At 39.9% G+C, this 17,692-nt stretch overlaps 1 protein-coding gene across 4 annotated transcripts in view; it reads right to left on the bottom strand.

Annotated features, from left to right (window-relative positions):
- Positions 1-17,692, bottom strand: part of TMEFF2 (transmembrane protein with EGF like and two follistatin like domains 2) — a 306,033-nt gene that overhangs the window by 79,841 nt on the left and 208,500 nt on the right. For all 4 annotated transcript variants that reach the window (XM_002712353.6, XM_089330149.1, XM_008258851.5 and 1 more), the window contains exons 6-7: positions 7,058-7,206; positions 5,926-5,985 (exon numbers count right to left, since the gene is read on the bottom strand). In XM_002712353.6, coding sequence (XP_002712399.1) covers positions 5,926-5,985; positions 7,058-7,206 — 209 coding nt within the window. The remainder of the gene's footprint in view (positions 1-5,925; positions 5,986-7,057; positions 7,207-17,692) is intronic.

The following is a 17,692-nucleotide window of genomic DNA, read 5'->3' as shown; positions in this document are numbered from 1 at the left end:
TTTTTCTGAAGCATAACCAGGCTTTTAGACAGAAAAACAACACAATCAGAAAAAAAACACACATATACCAGATGAGGAAAAAGAAAACAGCTTAGCTTCATCATTTTATTATAGGGTAGGATGTGTATGTGTGTGTGTGTGTGTGTATGCAAATATCACACATTTCAAGAGCTGCACAGCATTTGCTCTTCTAAAATGTCCACAAGGGAAATTTAATATCAGCAATTTGAGACAACGGAAAGCCTCTAAAACCCTAGCTTTGTGATCTTACAACATCTGTATTCTCGGAACCTTTCTCAGGGTGAAGAGACAGATCTAATCCAAGTGTTAGACTGATGAGGGGAGAATAACATTAAATGGCCTGTTTAGTTTATCTAGCAGAGATCCTGTGGGTAGACCTTGAAGCAAAGAGGGACAAAGACTCAAATGCCTTGAGTCTCATTAGAGGGGAGAGGGCAGAAGAGAGATCCAATTCAGATCCAAGGAGAGTGCACGCTGGCAGGGATGATTTGGCAAGTTCTTTGGTTTCCTGGTGCCACTTCGTTTATGTGCCTCTGAGGATCATGGAGCTCACCTCTCTGGGGGAAATGAAGCGACTCTGGAATTCCACACGTGTTTCAGTGGTGGCGTGCTTCCTTAGTTTGCATTTATTGTCTGAAATCCAGCCTCTGCTGCTTCTCACGGATTTTTCTTTTAGTAATGCCAACATTAAGATACAATGGATTTAAGATTTAGGCTTTCCTTAAAGAAGATCCTCAATCGTAGAATTAGAAACATGGTTCTTGTATGAATAATTTTCACGGTAGACTTTAAGGAAAGAAGGCGGAGAGTGTGAGCTGGAAGCCTGTGGAATGAGTGGCCTGTGAGGAATAAATGAGGTGTGCTGACATCCTTATGCCCTTCTGCTGGGAGAACCGTGTAGGTTTATCTAACAAGGGAAGTGGCTGTGACGTTAAAGTAGCTACGAGCACACAGCAAACCTCTAGGTATGTGAGTCATCCAGTTCCTGTTTCCCTCTTGGGAGATTTTTTTAACCATGTGAAATAGAAATCAAGAGGACAATGACAACGCCAGTCTCTAACTTTTTCCCAAAGTTACTGTTCCAGAATTCAAGAAAATGCAAGTTGTATTGATGTGAGGGAATATTAAGCAATCTATTAATTAAATAATTTCTAAAGAGTAATATAAAACTGCTAATGAAGATAAAGACCCCTAAAATAAATTCCAAGGGAATTTGAAAGTGCATAATCAATGTTTAATTAGGCATTGCAAGCTTCAGTTGACTTTATCTTTGATCATGTCTGGTTTGGTTTCCAACAAGCTTGTATTTTTAAACTACTTTTTTTTTAAGTTTCTCTTTCACATTAACTTGATAAATCTGATGTCAAGCTGGAAGAACCTGGGCCATATTGAGTGACGGAATAGTTTTCATTTACATTTATTTAAGAACATATTCTCTTCTTTTCCATGTCCAATAAAAAGATAAGACAAGGAACAATGTCGATAGAAACAGTGACACTGTGATGCATGTTTGGTCTAGTAGTTAAGATACCTGAATCCCTTATCAAAGCATCTGGGTTTGAAGCTTCACTCCAACTCCTGATTACAGCTTCCTGCTACTTCAGACATTGGAAGGCAGCAGTTGTGGTTCAACTAATTGGATTCTGCCATCCATGGGGGAGATCTGTTTTGAGTTCTGGGCTCCTTTTTGGGGAGGTTTGGGGAGTGAAACAGCAAATGGGGGTTCTCCCTGACTCTCCCTCTTCCTCTCTACATCTGAATTAAATAAAAAGTAAAACCCTAAAATTAGTGAGACTGAACATCAGAGATTATCTGTTTTAAACCAAACACAGGTAAGATTTTCTTTGCAAGGAAAATTCAATCCCCAGGGGCAGGCATATTGGCACAGCAGCTTAAGTCATCACTCTAGAACTCCACATACCAAATCTGGGTGCTTGATTTGAGTCCCCACCACTCCATTTCCAATTCAGCTTCCTGCTAATGCACATCCTGGGAGTCAGCATTTGACTGCTTGAAAACAGTCCCTGCTACCCACGTGGGAGACCCAGATGGAGTGTTCCTGACTTCAGGCTCCTGTCTGGCCCAGATCCAGCTGTGCCAAGCATTGGAAAAGTGAACCAGTGGATGGAAGATATCCATCTTTCAAATAAAGTGAAATTAAATAAGTGATAAAATTTTAAAAATATTGAATCCTCAAATCTCTTTGAAAATGACCACATTGCAGTCACAGACTGGTAAATCCTATAATGATATCTATTGGGAGAATTTTATAAATGCACATATATTTGCATATGAATGGTAATCAATTTGAGGAGTTATTTGCTTTAGGGACAAAATATTCAGGGAGAAGCTTGATTTTCCTGTAAGTCCAATGATGACTAGTTCAGTGGAGAAGATACTCATAGAATGCTACATTTAAAAAGATTTTTCCAAATGAATGAGTTAACCAAACACATATAAGGTATTCCAGGTACAGTTTGTAGAAGTGGCTTATAAAACTGTTGATATATACTGATGATTATTTATGACAATATAGAATTTAAATTTGATTTCCTTTAAAATTAAAAATGCTGTATATATTATTGATCTTAGACCTTGACTTTCCTTTATTATTTTTATTACTTTTTTATTAAAATTATTTATTTAAGAAACAGAGAGAGAGAGGGAGAGAAAGAGAGAACCCCCTTTTACTGGTTCATTCTCCAAATGCCTGCAACAACCAGAGTCCAGAATGGGGAACTCAGTCCGGGTCTTCCATGTGGGTGGCAGGAATCCAACCTCTTGAACTATCACCTGCTGCCTCCCAACCAAGGTGTGCATTAGCAGGAAGCTAAGTCAGTAGCAGAGCTGGCTTTGGAGCCTAGACATTCTGATATGGGATGTAGGTGTCTTAACTGCTACACCCCAGTGCTTGCCAAGCATGTGCTCCTTTTATTACTTTTTATAATATTTATATGAATCAACATATCCCAAAGTACCTTCTTGGGAATATTAGTACTGAAAAATGTACCATAAGACATGTATTATTCATCAAATAATTTTGATAAAAGCTGTGCATACTAAGGAATTGTTTATAATGGTTTTAGGTGTGATTACCATGTGTGATTTTTGTTAAAAGGGGGTTTATCTGCTTTAATTTCATACTAAAGTATTCATCAATGCAAGAATGCAGTTTTCGGGCTGGTGTTGTGGCACAGTGGGTTAAAGCCCTGGTCTGCAGTGTTGGCATCCCATATGGTCACCAGTTTGAGTCCTGGCTGCTCCATTTCTGATCAAGCTCTCTGCTATGGCCTGGCAAAGCAGTAGAAGATGGCTCAAGTACTTGGGCCCCTGCACCCACGTGGGAGACCCAGAAGAAGCTCCTGGCTCTTAGCTTCAAATTGGCTCAGCTCTGGCCATTGTGGCCATGTGGGGAGTGAACCAGTGGATGGAAGATTTCTCTCTGCCTCTCTCTAACTCTGCCTTTCAAATAAATAAATAAGTCTTAAAAAAAAAAAACCCCACAAAGAATTAAAAAAAAAAAGAAAGAATGTAGTTTCTGGGATATGCTTCCACAATTCAAGAAGCCAGGAAAGATAATGGGGGTTCAGATGGGTCTGGGTTAGCCATGTATTAGTGTTTTTGGGTTTGAATGATGAATACATGTGGGTTCATTATACTATTAGGCCTATATTTTTTATATTCTACATAGAGTAGAAATTCTGCACAACAAAACGTTAAAAAGTCAGTAGAAGTGGCCCTCCTTATCCAGGGGTTCTGTATCCACAGATTTAATCAACTAAGAATCAAAAATATACTTTTTAAAAGTTGCATGTATAGGGGATGGGGTTGTGGCTCAGTGGGTTAAGCCACCACCCGCAATGATGGCATTCCATATGGGTGCCATTTGCAGTTCCAGTGTCACATGCCGTCCAGCTCCCTGCTAATACACCTGAGAAAGCAGCTTAAGATGGCCCAAGGGATTGAGCCCCTGCCACCATGTAGGAGATCCTGGCCCCTGGATTTTCCCTGGCCATTGCAGCTGTTTGGGGAATGAATCAGTAGATGGCAGATGAATCAATCACTCTCTCTCTCTCTCTCCCTCCCTGTCTCTCCCTCTTTCTATATATAACTCTGCTTTGCAAATAAATAAATAAAATCTCTTAGAAAATTGCCTCTATACTGAACGAATATAGACTGTTCTTTCTTGTCATTATAATACCCTTTTAGGTACATATGCATTACTTTAGGTTCTGCAAGTCGTCTAGAGATGTTTTAAATTATATAGGAGGCTGTACATAGATTACATGCCAATAGTAAGCCATTTTAGATGATGAACTTAAGCATCTTATGATTTTTTTGATATCTGAGTCTGGGGGTCCCAGAATCAAACCCTGAAGATACAAAAGGATAACTGTTAATAAAAGATGCATGGCTCTTTAATATTTAATAGTGAGCACAAGAGCTATGAAGAGCTATGGGTAAAAGACACAGTTGTTTCTCTGAGTCTGCTGCAAGTTTATTGACCATTGGACTCTTCTTTCCAAGGAACATCTATTTATATATCTTCTGGATACTTTGGGAATGGTTATGGAATAGTAGAACTAATATTATTTCATATACCATTATTCATAATTCTAGGCTATTGGCATATGAAAAATATCATCTAGCTGTTGGAAAATATCAATGTGAAAGAGTTTTTAAAAGAGAATTATTATATCCAAATTCTGAGACACTTGAGATAATTGGTAAGGGAAACAGCTGATTACTAGAGTTTTTTTAATCTCACAGTGATTTACTCTATATGTAAATATAACCTCAGCCATATGTTAGAGGAAATGAAATTTCAGAAAAACAGAGTAGTAGTATATGTTTTGAAAGATAAATAACAATTCTTTTCAATTGAATATTAACCTAAAATCTAATGAAAATTCCTTTTTTAAGGTGTATTTATTTGAAGGGAAAAATTATTCAGAAAGCGAGCGAGAGAGAGAGAGAGAGAGAGAGAATGAGATCTTCCATCTGCTGGTTCACACCCCAGGAGCCAGGAGCTTTTTCTGGGTCTCCCATTTGGGTGCAGGGGCCCAAGCATTTGCAGAGAGCTGGATGGGAAGTAGAGCAGCTGGGACTCATATGGGATGCTAGCACCGTAGGTGGGTGGTTTTATCAGCCCCTTAATTAAAATTCTTAATAGTCAAACGGAATGTTCAGTTTTAAGAAAACTTGCATATTATTAACCTCTAAAATTTTATGTTTTTTATCCCAGACTTTTAAAAATTTAAGAATCTTATAAAATTTCAATTGTACATTCATAAATTATTTTTTACTCTAGGAAATTTACATTAAGTAAAGCTATATAATAATATGTATTTGTATTTTATGTAAATGTTTTATGAAGCTACTATTTAGTTTCACAACAAATTAAAGGATTTTGTTATTTTTAAAATACATCTTACATACCTTTATAAATTCTCCATCTAAACAATGATAGCTTCTATTACTATTCACAATTGTCCTTCTGAACTTTTCAGGTTAGAAAACTTTTTTTATTGTTGACTGTTATGAAAATTAAAATGAGAACATTTGCATTTATTACAATGTAGTGTCAAAATTGCATTAATTTCCATTGATGCCCACTAATTTGATAAATGTTTTGTCATTTGTACCATTCGTACTGTCAAAACAAGTTAATTATATCTTACTGACATTTTTGACAACTGCTTTAATTCTGGCAGCAAAAAAGAGCACAGCTTGTCTATTTGCTTCACCAAAGCTTACTCTTGTCTAATAAAGTCTTGAACTAAGAAACAGAAGAGCATCATGTGTCAAAGGTCTTGCCAAGTTCATCTCTGAATGGTAAACAACATTTACTCAGGGCTCTCTTATGAAAAGTGCTCACATTTTGTAGCCGAAAATATTACATACCTGCATAATCTGTTCTTGCATAATGCCCATCTTCAGATTTAGTAGTTGTAGTTGTGTTATCTGTATTAAAAAATTTACAATAAAGATTGATGAACTGTTTCCTAAATATCGATTGTCAACCTCTTCTAATATGATCCTCATTACAATTAGAGAATTTTTACAATGATAGCTGTAAGAACCTTTATACAGATCAACAAAGCTAACGACAATTTCTATTTCAGAGGAGGTGACAGAATGATGGCAAATTCCTAAAGTTTGGGACAAGAAGGAAGTTTATAAGTATAACTGAGATAAGTTAGATAAAGGCATAGTTCAAAACCTAAGAAAATATTTTTGAATAAAAGATGAAATAGAACATTCTAGTACATCCTGTTTTTAAAAATGGATTTGAAGGCCGGCGCCGCGGCTCACTTGGCTAATCCTCCGCCTAGCGGCGCCGGCACACCAGATTCTAGTCCCGGTCGGGGCGCCGGATTCTGTCCCAGTTGCCCCTCTTCCAGGCCAGCTCTCTGCTGTGGCCCAGGAGTGCAGTGGAGGATGGCCCCAGTACTTGGGCCCTGCATCCCATGGGAGACCAGGATAAGCACCTGGCTCCTGCCTTCAGATCAGCGCAGTGCGCTGGCCGCAGCGCGCCGGGCACGGTGACCATTGGAGGGTGAACCAATGGCAAAGGAAGACCTTTCTCTCTGTCTCTCTCTCTCTCACTGTCCACTCTGCCTGTTAAAAAAAAAAAAAAGGATTTGAAATATTTCTACTGAATTGATACATAAAGATAGGGTGATCTTTTAATTTCAAGGTTGTCTAATAAATTCTTAAGATTTTTCATTAAAAATGCCTTTCTCTTTTATCCTTTGTTGAAAATGTCTGCTGTCTTCCAAATATTGGCTTCTTATGTTCAGGGCACTGTGACAATAGAGTCCCATTATATAGAAAAAAAAAATATGTACTGTTGCTGATAGGCCCTCAAACACCTATAATCAGCCCAAATGTTGCACTAGTCTCTACTATCCATTGTAAATCAGAAATGTCTTTCAGAAATGAAATAGCAGCCTAATAAGAAGTTATCTTCACTTTTCATTTCTGCACAAAGACTAAAAACATTCTTTGAAATGAATTTTGGTATGAACATTACCTTGACACCGACCCAAAGACATGACTTCAATTTTCTCCTGTTTCTGACATGACGCTTCTTTGATTTGACATGCATTATCATAAGATTTCCCATCAGAAGCACAGAGTGGATTGAAGTTGGTTTGAGAACAGTCAATGTTGCACACACACCTAAAGGGAGAGAGAAATCAAAACACATAACATCAATAGTGTTGTTACCACATGATAAATAAGACACAAATGAAAGAATTGCCAAGTTGGCAAAATGCAAGTAGGCGGCCGGCGCGGCGGCTCAATAGGCTAATCCTCCGCCTTGCGGCACCAGCACCCCAGGTTCTAGTCCCGGTCGGGGCGTCGGATTCTGTCCCAGTTGCCCCTCTTCCAGGCCAGCTCTCTGCTGTGGCCTGGGAGTGCAGTGGAGGATGGCCCTGCACCCGCACGGGAGACCAGGAGAAGCACCTGGCTCCTGGCTTCAGATCAGCATGGTGCACCAGCTGCAGTGCGCCCGCCGTGGCGGCCATTGGAGGGTGAACCAATGGCAAAAGGAAGACCTTTCTCTCTGTCTCTTTCTCTCACTGTCCACTCTGCCTGTCAAAAAAACAAACAAACAAACAAACAAACAAACAAAAAATGCAAGTAGGCAAAATTGAATTGTATCCTTCCAGGGAAGTTCCTTCACTTTTCTACCTGAGATGAAAAAAAAAAAAAAAAAAACCCACAAAACTAATGAAAATCATTCAGAATACTGAGCAACGGGTAAAAAAATGAAAAGGGGAAACTTCGAAAATGGTTATCAGTTAATTTCTGCCTGAGAACTTTTAAAACCTGTTATAAATCTCCGTGCTGATGCTTGTAGAATTGGAATAGGCAGCAGTGGCCATGAAACTATGCTTAAGCTTTTTTAGTTGAAATCTCACTGCTCTTCTTTTCTTGAGATATTTGAATCCTCACCACTTGGAGAAAATGACTCAGAGGACAATGAAGTGAAAACAAAGCAGCAAATTATTTGGAATGCAATCAGAGATTAAATGTCTTCAGCATAAATAGGAATGTACAAAATTTGCACTAAACGGGAATCTTTGGAGATTCTCAACCTGTTACAGGCTACAAAACCCTTTCAGAATCAAATGCAAGCTACAGATCTCTTCCCAGAAACATACATCTTCACATAATCTATGCTTTGCATAAAGTTTCAGGGCTTTCCTGGGCTTCCATAGGTATATTCCAGACATTTTCTCAAATTTACACTCTTGTTTTAAATAATAAATACAAGTTGATTGTCACTATTTCAAATTTTCCTATTATTTGAATGAAAATTTGATAGATAATGACAATTCTTCACCTAAGCTAGAATAATTAAATATTTTAAAGAAATCTTATGATTTTTTTTCTGTAGTATGCTCTCATCTTACAATTTTTATATTTTCCAATTTACTTTTTTTTTCCAGGCAGAGTGGACAGTGAGAGAGAGAGAGACAGAGAGAAAGATCCTCCTTTGCCGTTGGTTCACCATCCAATGGCCGCCGCGGCCAGCGCACTGCAGCCGGCGCACCGGCTGATCAGAAGGCAGGAGCCAGGTGCTTCTCCTGGTCTCCCATGGGGTGCAGGACCCAAGCACTTGGGTCATCCTCCACTGCACTCCCAGGCCACAGCAGAGAGCTGGCCTGGAAGAGGGGCAACTGGGACAGAATCCGGCACCCCGACCGGGACTAGAACCCGGTGTGCTGGAGCCGCTAGGTGGAAGATTAGCCTATTGAGCCGTGGCACCGGCCCCCAATTTACTTTCTTATTCAGAATATTGAGTGTTTTACGGTATGTATGTGTGAAACCTGTTACTGCCTTAGAATATAAACTTATAATTCAAATTTTATTAATCTATATTATTTTTATAAACAGATTATGCTTCATATGTAGCTTATATAATAAGCCACACATTAAAAAACTTTTTTTAAAAAATTATTATTTGAGAGTAGAGAGACAGAGTGAGAAAGGGAAAGAGAAAGAGTTCCCATCCGCTAGGTCACACCCTCAATGTCCATGCTGGTGAGGTGGCAGGAGGATTGAAACCGGGAGCCTTGAATTCAATCCAATTCTCCCTCATGCAGGCAGGAACCCAACAGTAGAGCCATTACTGCTGCCTCTCAGTGTCTGCATTAGCAGGAAGCTGGAATCAGGAGCTGGAACTGGGAGTGGACCAGGGCCCTCCTTCATGGCACTTGGGCACCTTAATTGTGAGGCTAAATGCCCACCTCTTGAACCACATGTTTTCCATGTGTATGTCTCACTTAGACAGGGCACACAACATAATGATGCCAATGACAAGCAGGTTACCACATGTTGGGATCTTCACATGCATTGCTTTAGGAATCCTTATGACATCCACTTTACAGACCAAAGATGTTCTGCACTGTCAGAGAGCAAGGACATTGTGGAGCAAGGGTCTACCACCAGAGGAAATATATTTTAGAGTCTTCCACAGAACTATTAACTACAAAGTTCATAAGAAGATTCCTGGGCCCCAGGAAATCTGAGTTGGAGCCCAAAGTTCTGCAGTTCTAGGTAATTATCCAGGTACCACACGGGCTTCCTGGGAGTCGCGATCTAATTGGTTTGTTGAGTGAGTGGAGGGGGTTTTTCTACCCAACCAATGCTTATCCCAGTGTAGCCCGTAGACCATTTGTGTCAGAATTACTTAGATTCCTGTTGAAAATACTGGCAGGAATTGTGCTAAAACACTTAATTTTGGGAGTGGGTGGGTAAGAGACTTGCGTCAGGAAAACGTGTTTATTTTTACATTCACAGTTTAGGAGCAAATAGCTTGGACAGATGACAACCACCACTAACCAGTGACTAACTCATTAAGGAATGGCTTGACTTCTTCAGACATGACGTGGCCGTGTGGTGACAGCTACTGGAACCAGACATTGCTGCCTCGGCTCATTCCATGCAGTTGAAAATCCGAGACCAGGATTGCCTACGACTTCACAGAGTGGTTTCAGAGAAGCCACTTCGTAGACCAGCCTTGCTTTAAGCACTGGTGCTAGGTAAAGAGCGAGCTGGCTGACTTTTTACATTTTACAAAAGGTGACTCCTTTTGCCTTCAAGTCAGCTGAGGTTTGGCTGTGGTTCTATTAGATCCTAGCATTTATCTCCTTGAAGGGCTAAAAATCACCTGTTAGCAGTAGTCTAACACAGACAGGGGTATGTTCTCTCATCGAGGCCTTTGCAGCTAGCTCCAAACTAAGTCTGAAAATACTCAGGAATGTATTCCATGTGTATCTGGACCAAAAAGAACTGGGGTTCAGAAGCCCATTTGATATCATAATGAAGTGATGAAATGAAAACAGAGATGAAAAGAGAAAATTTGGTTGAATTAATTGCCACAGCACCAAACTGAACCATTTTTCAGGGTATTTGTACAGAACCTCATTTTCTAATTTGCTAATTTCTTTTCTTTTTCTTTCCATTTCATGGATCTGGTTTTAGTGTGGACATTTGGCATTTTAATTATCATCTCAAAAGGAGAAAACAGATTTCTTGAGGTAAGATATGGTTTTCCTGGGATGCAAAGCCATGAAAATGTGGATGGCATTGTTGCTTTTCTCTGTTTCACACCTCTCTATACCTCCCATTTCTCTTTCTTCTCTATGGTAGGAAGTTAATAATAGTAAATAAATACAAAAGTGCATTTAGAAATCCTATTATAAATTTCAGCAATCACTGGAAACTTGAAAACCATGGAAAATATGTATTTTTTGAAAAAGTGGTAGAAACTTCAAAGATTTGCTAAAATGTCTTGAAAACTATATGATTTGGGGGACCAGCACTGTGGTGTAGTGGGTAAGGCTGCTGCCTGCAGTGCCAACATCTTATATGGGCGCTGGTGTGAGTCCCGGTTGCTCCAATTCTGATCCAGCTCTCTGCTATGGCCTGGGAAAGCAGTAGAAGATAGCCCAAGTGTTTGGGCCCCTGCACCCCCGTGGGAGACCCAGAGGAAGCTCCTGGTTCCTGGCTTCGGATTGGCTCAGCTCTGGCCATTGCAACCATTTGGGGAGTTGAACCAGTGGACGAAAGACTTCTCTCTCTCTCTCTCTCTCTCTTTCTGTCTCTCTCTGCTTCTGCCTCTCTGTAACTCTGCCTTTCAGATAAATAATAAATAATCTAAAGCAAACAAACAAAACAAAACAAAAACTATGTGATTTGGGGAAAAGTAAATGCAAATAGAATATCAAGAACCCACTCTGTGTTTCCATTAGAGCACTGAATGCCATTTTCATTATTTCTCACATTTTGTGTCTCTAAGTCTAAGCATAATTAATTAGCAAAACAGACAGGCTTCCACATGAACGTATCATTTTAAATTCTAAGTCATGTTGACCTCTACTGGTAGTAGCTTTTATCTTTGCATTTCCAACTCTGCGCAATACTTTGGACATATGAAACTTTCGTTAACCACATGTTGCATAGATAACTAATGAAATGAATGAATATAGTAACAAATTTATATTCTTAAAGAAAGGCAGTCAGTATTATTATCTCCATTTTATAGATAAGAAAATTGAGTCTTGGAAAAGTCACACAGCTTATAAAGGAAAGAGCCTACTTTCAAATCTGGTCAGTCTGACGCCAGAGCCTGCCCTGTTAGAGATACTGAAAGTTTGAGGGAAAACAACACAGGCCCAAGTTCTTACCATTAACTGATTAAAGGAATACTTTGGATGAATGGGCTTTGAAAAACAGGGTTAAGTCTACTCTTGGAATATTTATCATGATTTTAAGAATTTAAATCATATTGACTCTTGGTCTTTGTATTCTCAAAGTGTCTCAGGCTTTTCTTGTTTTATAGGGAATATAAAAAATGTTAGGTTTAAGACAAGATGGACTAATATCTGGCATTTCAATATTTAAGTACTGTTATGGCATTAAATTAATCTTGCTACATAAAACATCAGTTATTCAGAATATTTTATCCTTAAATAAAATGCTACATAAGGGCCATAAAACCACACATTACCACACACACACACTCAAGGGTCTCTATTAAAATTATGAAATTGGAGGGTTTAGCAAAAAAAAAAAAAAAAAAACTTGTCATTGCTTCAAAACCTTTAAAGAGGAATTTTTGGAATTTCCTATTAATAAGGGCGGGGGGTTTTCCATGTTTATATTAGTGCATGATTTTGTGCATGATCTGTGTGACTGTGCTCATATAGCTACCCCATGGTGGCATTTACTGCATTTTTAAAGTGCCCACTTAGTAGTTTAGAGCTTTATTTTTGTCCAGGCTTCTCAAGAGCAGCTGGTTGTCCTGTTTAGCTTGGAGTCCCTGGCACTTAAAAGCAGGGTATTATAGCAGGTCTTCATAAACACTTGTTGAATGAATTACTGAGAGAAGGGCGAGGTAGAGTTGGAAGGGGTTCAAGAAAATGGTCAGGGTGCTAGACATCAACACCTAGGAGAGGTTATAGGAGAAATGCTCATGAAAATTCTCACCTAACTGTGCTACTTGGGACAAGAATGGTCTCCAAAGAAAAAAGAGACCAATGAAGAATGGTGTCTCGCCCACAGTCCTCTTTTTAGTTTACAGTTGCACAGACAAAGGAAACAGAGCACAGCCTTGCTGATCTCGATGGCATCACAGTCCAATTTTGACAAGGAGATGTTTTCTCCAGCCAGGCTACTACTTAATGTTTTGTGGTATTGGGTGCAGTTTTAAGCACCAATATAATCTGAACAAGATAGCAACTTGTTTTGAAGAATATAGGCCTCTGACAAAGGAGTGCCCGAGTTATCATACAGTTGCATTGGTGAAATTGTAGGTCAAGCTGAATTAGCAGCTTACGTGGATTAGTCCAGGGTCTTTCTTCCTCCAGAAATGAACAGCATTTATTTTGTGAAAAAATAGAAACTACCCCTTCTTCGCGGCTGCTGGGAAATAGTTGCCTAATTACTCATTCTGAGAGGAGTAACTAGTTAATTACAGCATGTCACAGGACTGTATGCGAGCCAAGCATTTGTAAGGCTGAAGACTGCATAGCTGCCTTTAAGGTTGTTTTTTTTTTAATATTTTCTTTTCTTCTCTTCTTTTTTCTAAACTATTTCAGTCTTTTGACATTTTGACACTGCGATTACATAGATTTCTTCTAGGCTGCAAAGAAGAAGAATCAGCTCTGCTTGAAAATAATAATTTTAGGGGTCTCTATGTGAAGATACTACCCTCTAAAAATCCTTCAAAGAAAATTAGCACAGACTGAGAAACTTAGCTCTCTGAATTATATGAGGGAAGAAAAGCACCGAATAATTTTGAAAGACCACTTGCTGGAGTGAAGACTCTAAATTATAGGAAGTAAAAAGTGGCACCTAAGACAACACACACACATTTATAATGGTCTCATAAATATTTTCCATCCCTTGACGTTAATTTATTTCTCTGCTTCACTTGAAATAGCTCTTACAAGGATGATCTACAATGAGTTAAATAAGTCTTCCCCATGTATTTGGGAAGGCCTTGTCATCTGCCAGAGTGTGAGGATGCAAACTTGGTCAGCTCAGCAAATTATTTATTCATGCGTCTGCTTTGTGGCTGCCCTCTAATTTCACTAGATTTTGTTTCATGGCTGTCACTTCCTCCTCTCTCAAGGGCCTTGACCTGGTGTCCAATCTGTATTGTGACCATGCGGCGTTCCTAGTCAGTTGTGAGCACCCGAGTACACCGCAGTGCAGTTGGGTTTCTGAGTTGTCTGGGGCCTTGATTGTGTTTTGTTTCCCTTGAGCTGTCTATCTCCGGGACTGTTATGCACACCCTCGCTGGCCGGTCCAGTAAATGAGGTCAGAGCCGCTGTCTGCATTCGCCATCAGATCCGTAATGGATGGGCTGTATTATATTAATAACAGTGAAAACAGTGTGTACCTTTCATTCAAGTCTCTTGTGATACTTTAAACCTATTTACTTATTAACTCTTCATGCCACTCCTTTTGATGGAACTTGATTATAAGTATTTTATCTGTAAAGAAACCACAGTGTAGGAATGACTGTGATTTTATGAAGGAAAACATGATGTAAGAGATGGGAAAATGCACTGGGAAATTAAATCCTTTGTACAGGGGGTGGGAAAAGCACTGGCCGAGTGGTAAGGCTAGTAAGTCTCCCACACTGTTGGTCTGGTGGCCTTTTCTGAATTTAAATTAAAGCCTGCGATCCTTTTAATTTTGAAACTTATGTTTTTTTTTAAAAAAAACTTTTATTTAATGAATATAAATTTCCAAAGTACAGCTTATGGATTACAATGGCTTCCCCCCCATAACGTCCCTCCCACCCGCAACCCTCCCCTTTCCCACTCCCTCTCCCCTTCCATTCACATCAAGATTCATTTTCGATTCTCTTTATATACAGAAGATCAGTTTAGCATACATTAAGTAAAGATTTCAACAGTTTGCTCCCACACAGAAACATAAAGTGAAAAATACTGTTTGAGTACTAGTTATAGCATTAAATCTCAATGTACAGCACACTAAGGACAAAGATCCTACATGAGGAGTAAGTGCACAGTGACTCCCGTTGTTGACTTAACAAATTGACACTCTTGTTTATGGCATCAGTAATCACTCTAGGCTCTTGTCATGAGCTGCCAAGGCTATGGAAGCCCCCTGAGTTCACTGACTCTGATCATATTTAGACAAGGCCATGGTCAAAGTGGAAGTTCTCTCCTCCCTTCAGAGAAAGGTACCTCCTTCTTTGATGACCTGTTCTTTCCACTAGGAAAGATCTCACTCGTGGAGATCTTTCATTTAGTTTTTTTTTTTTCCCCCAGAGTGTCTTGGCTTTCCATGCCTGAAACACTCTCATGGGCTTTTCAGCCAGATCCGCATGCCTTAAGGGCTGATTATGAGGCCAGAGTGCTGTTTAGGACATCTGCCATTCTCTGAGTCTGCTGAGTATCTCGCTTCCCATGTTGGATTGTTCTCTCCCTTTTTGATTCTATCAGCTAGTATTAGCAGACACTATTCTTGTTTATGTGATCCCTTTGACTCTTAGTCCTATCATTATGATCAATTGCGAACAGAAATTGATCACTGGGACTAGTGAGATGGCATTGGTACATGCCACCTTGATGGGATTGAATTGGAGTCCCCTGGTATGTTTCTATCATTTCGGGCAAGTCAGCTTGAGCATGTCCCAGATTGTACATTTCTTCCCTCTCTTATTCCCACTCTTACAGGGATCACTTTTCAGTTAAGTTTCAACACTTAAGAATAACTGTGTATTAATTACAGAATTCAACCAATAGTATTAAGTAGAACGAACAAAAAAATACTAAGAGGGATAACGTATTAAGTTGCTCATCAACAGTCAGGGTAAGGGCTGATCAAGTCACCGTTTCTCATAGTGTTCATTTCACTTTAACAGGTAAAGAAGGAACAATGACCTTTTTCTAGGAAGGACCTTGGGACTGTGTTGAGGTTTGGCAGGTGTGGCAAGGTTTATCTTGTACATGGATTAAACTTAGTTGCCCTTGACATAAGTTTCTAGAAGGAGGCAAAACACAGAAGTTTTCCCATTGGAAGAGGAAGGCCATGGGAATACAGGGACTCATTAATTGGAAGAAATTTAGAGTATCAAAGGAAATTCTTTTTCCCGGATGAGGCCAGAACCTTCAAAAAACATAATCACAGATTGGACACGGGAGTTACTGCTTGGAAAGAGAAAGTCTCATTTAGAAGGTCTGATGGGAGACCTTGGGAACAGCAACGTTCAAATACGCTACAGGTGATTCACATGTGCTTCCAGGCTGACTTGCATTTATTTTGGACACTTTTCCTCATCCTCTAAAGTGTAAGACATTTCCCGAGTTTAGTGTGTAAGATTCCCCATGAAAATTCTGGTGGCATAAGTCTGGGATGGAACTTGGTCATTAATATTTGAGTAAATTCCTTAGCTTTTTCTGTGGCACATACTTGGGTGACCTACTGAGAAGGCTCAGCTGCTCTGCTGCCGGCAACATCTTGGGTCTTTGTCCTCTTCATTATACTGTAAGGATTTTTTTTTTAAATTATCTACTTACTTGAAAGCATTACAGTGAGAGAGGGGGGAGAGAGAACTTCCATCTGCTGATTCACTTCCCAAATGGCTGGGCCACGTTGAAGCCAGGAGCCAGGACCTTCATCTGAATCTCCCATGTGGGTTCAGGGATCCAAACACTTGAGCCATCTCAAGTGTTTGGTACATTAGCAGGGAGCTGGATTGGAAGTAGAGCAACAGGGACCCGAACCAATGACTTTATAGGATGCTAGAGTTGCAGGTGGCGACTTAATCCACTACGGTGCAATGCCAGCCACCATTGTAAGGATTTAAGATTCTTGTTTAAGGCATATCATTCAGTGACATGTACTGAAAGTCTTTTCTCCATGTGGTACATACTTCTCTCCATATGGGTGTGGTGTCAGTTGACAAGGGACAGATAACTAAAGGCATTGACCCCATCAGTGGTGAAGCAGAGAGCAGAAGTGAGTCACCCAAGTAAAACCAAGAACTAGATGAAGAGAAAGGAGGTGAAACTACAGGATGAGGAATCCCCTCTACCATGGAGTTCTCTATACCTTGTTCCAACTTCCTCATCGCTCTCCCATTTAATGCTCACAAAATACGAAGGAAAAGGTGGAAAGTGAACTGACTGGAAAGATGTGCAGGATTTAGACGGAGAAGGTGATGGAGGGAATTTCACAGGGAGAGTTGGGTGAGGCTGACAAGGCAGTGCACTGTGTGCTGGGAGGACCGCTAATAGATCATTCTGATTGGAATGAACTCTTCCCATTGAAAGTCGCTGAACACAACACTCCAGACAGATTGCAAAGGGCTTCAATTCCAGTCCAAGGAGTGGCCTTTATCTTCTAGGCAAGGGAGAGTCCTGAAAGCTTTTTGAGCACAGGGTGATGAGAAGGTCAACATGATGAAAGCGGTGCTTTAGAAAGATTACACTAGCAGGAGAGTGCAGGCTGAGACTAGTTCCCAGGCTATTGCTGTAAAGTAGAGGGACAAGGAAGGAAAGCCCAGGAGTGAGGCATTAACTATAAGGGAAAAAAAAAAGAAGGATCAATAGGGCTTAGTGGCTTGTGACTTAAGGCATATTACAGTCAAGTAATAAGGCAAAAATGTCACAGTGCCCTTCCTGCTCTACCCTTTCCTGCTTTTTTCCTGCCCTGTGTTGTGTTCCAAGTTGGAAGCTTATTTAGAGGAGCAGCCAAGCTCGGGGGCAGCTGTGTGTTACTATGGAAGGCTTTCTTTCCTCCCAGGGAGAGAATTCTGCCTTTGCTATCGGAGTAGGGGTAAAGGGGCACTATCACAGTGGTAGCACCATGCAAACACCCTTAACCGCAGCTTAAGGAGAATTATTTCTTGTATTAATGTGTGCCCTGACGGATTCTAGGATTGATTTAAGATGAGCAAAAACAAAGCTTCAGTGCTCTCATGCCCCTGTTCAGCATATGTGGCATGGCTGAAGCAGGACTCAACTCTGCATTCATTGTCGTGGACGGCGGTGGCCATTTTCTCAGGATGATTATTTTCTTTTTTGGAAGCAGCTGCATTTACATCTTAAAGTAATCAAAGCAAACAATTCTTCTTACTCATGTACATTTTAAAAAGTATCTTGAAGCAAAA

The sequence above is a fragment of the Oryctolagus cuniculus genome, chromosome 3 (genome assembly GCF_051225735.1).
Source record: "Oryctolagus cuniculus isolate XC-2025 breed Fujian yellow rabbit chromosome 3, ASM5122573v1, whole genome shotgun sequence".
Taxonomy (NCBI): domain Eukaryota; kingdom Metazoa; phylum Chordata; class Mammalia; order Lagomorpha; family Leporidae; genus Oryctolagus; species Oryctolagus cuniculus.
The sequence above is the reverse complement of the archived record's forward strand: the minus strand, read 5'-3'. Positions and strand labels throughout refer to the sequence as shown.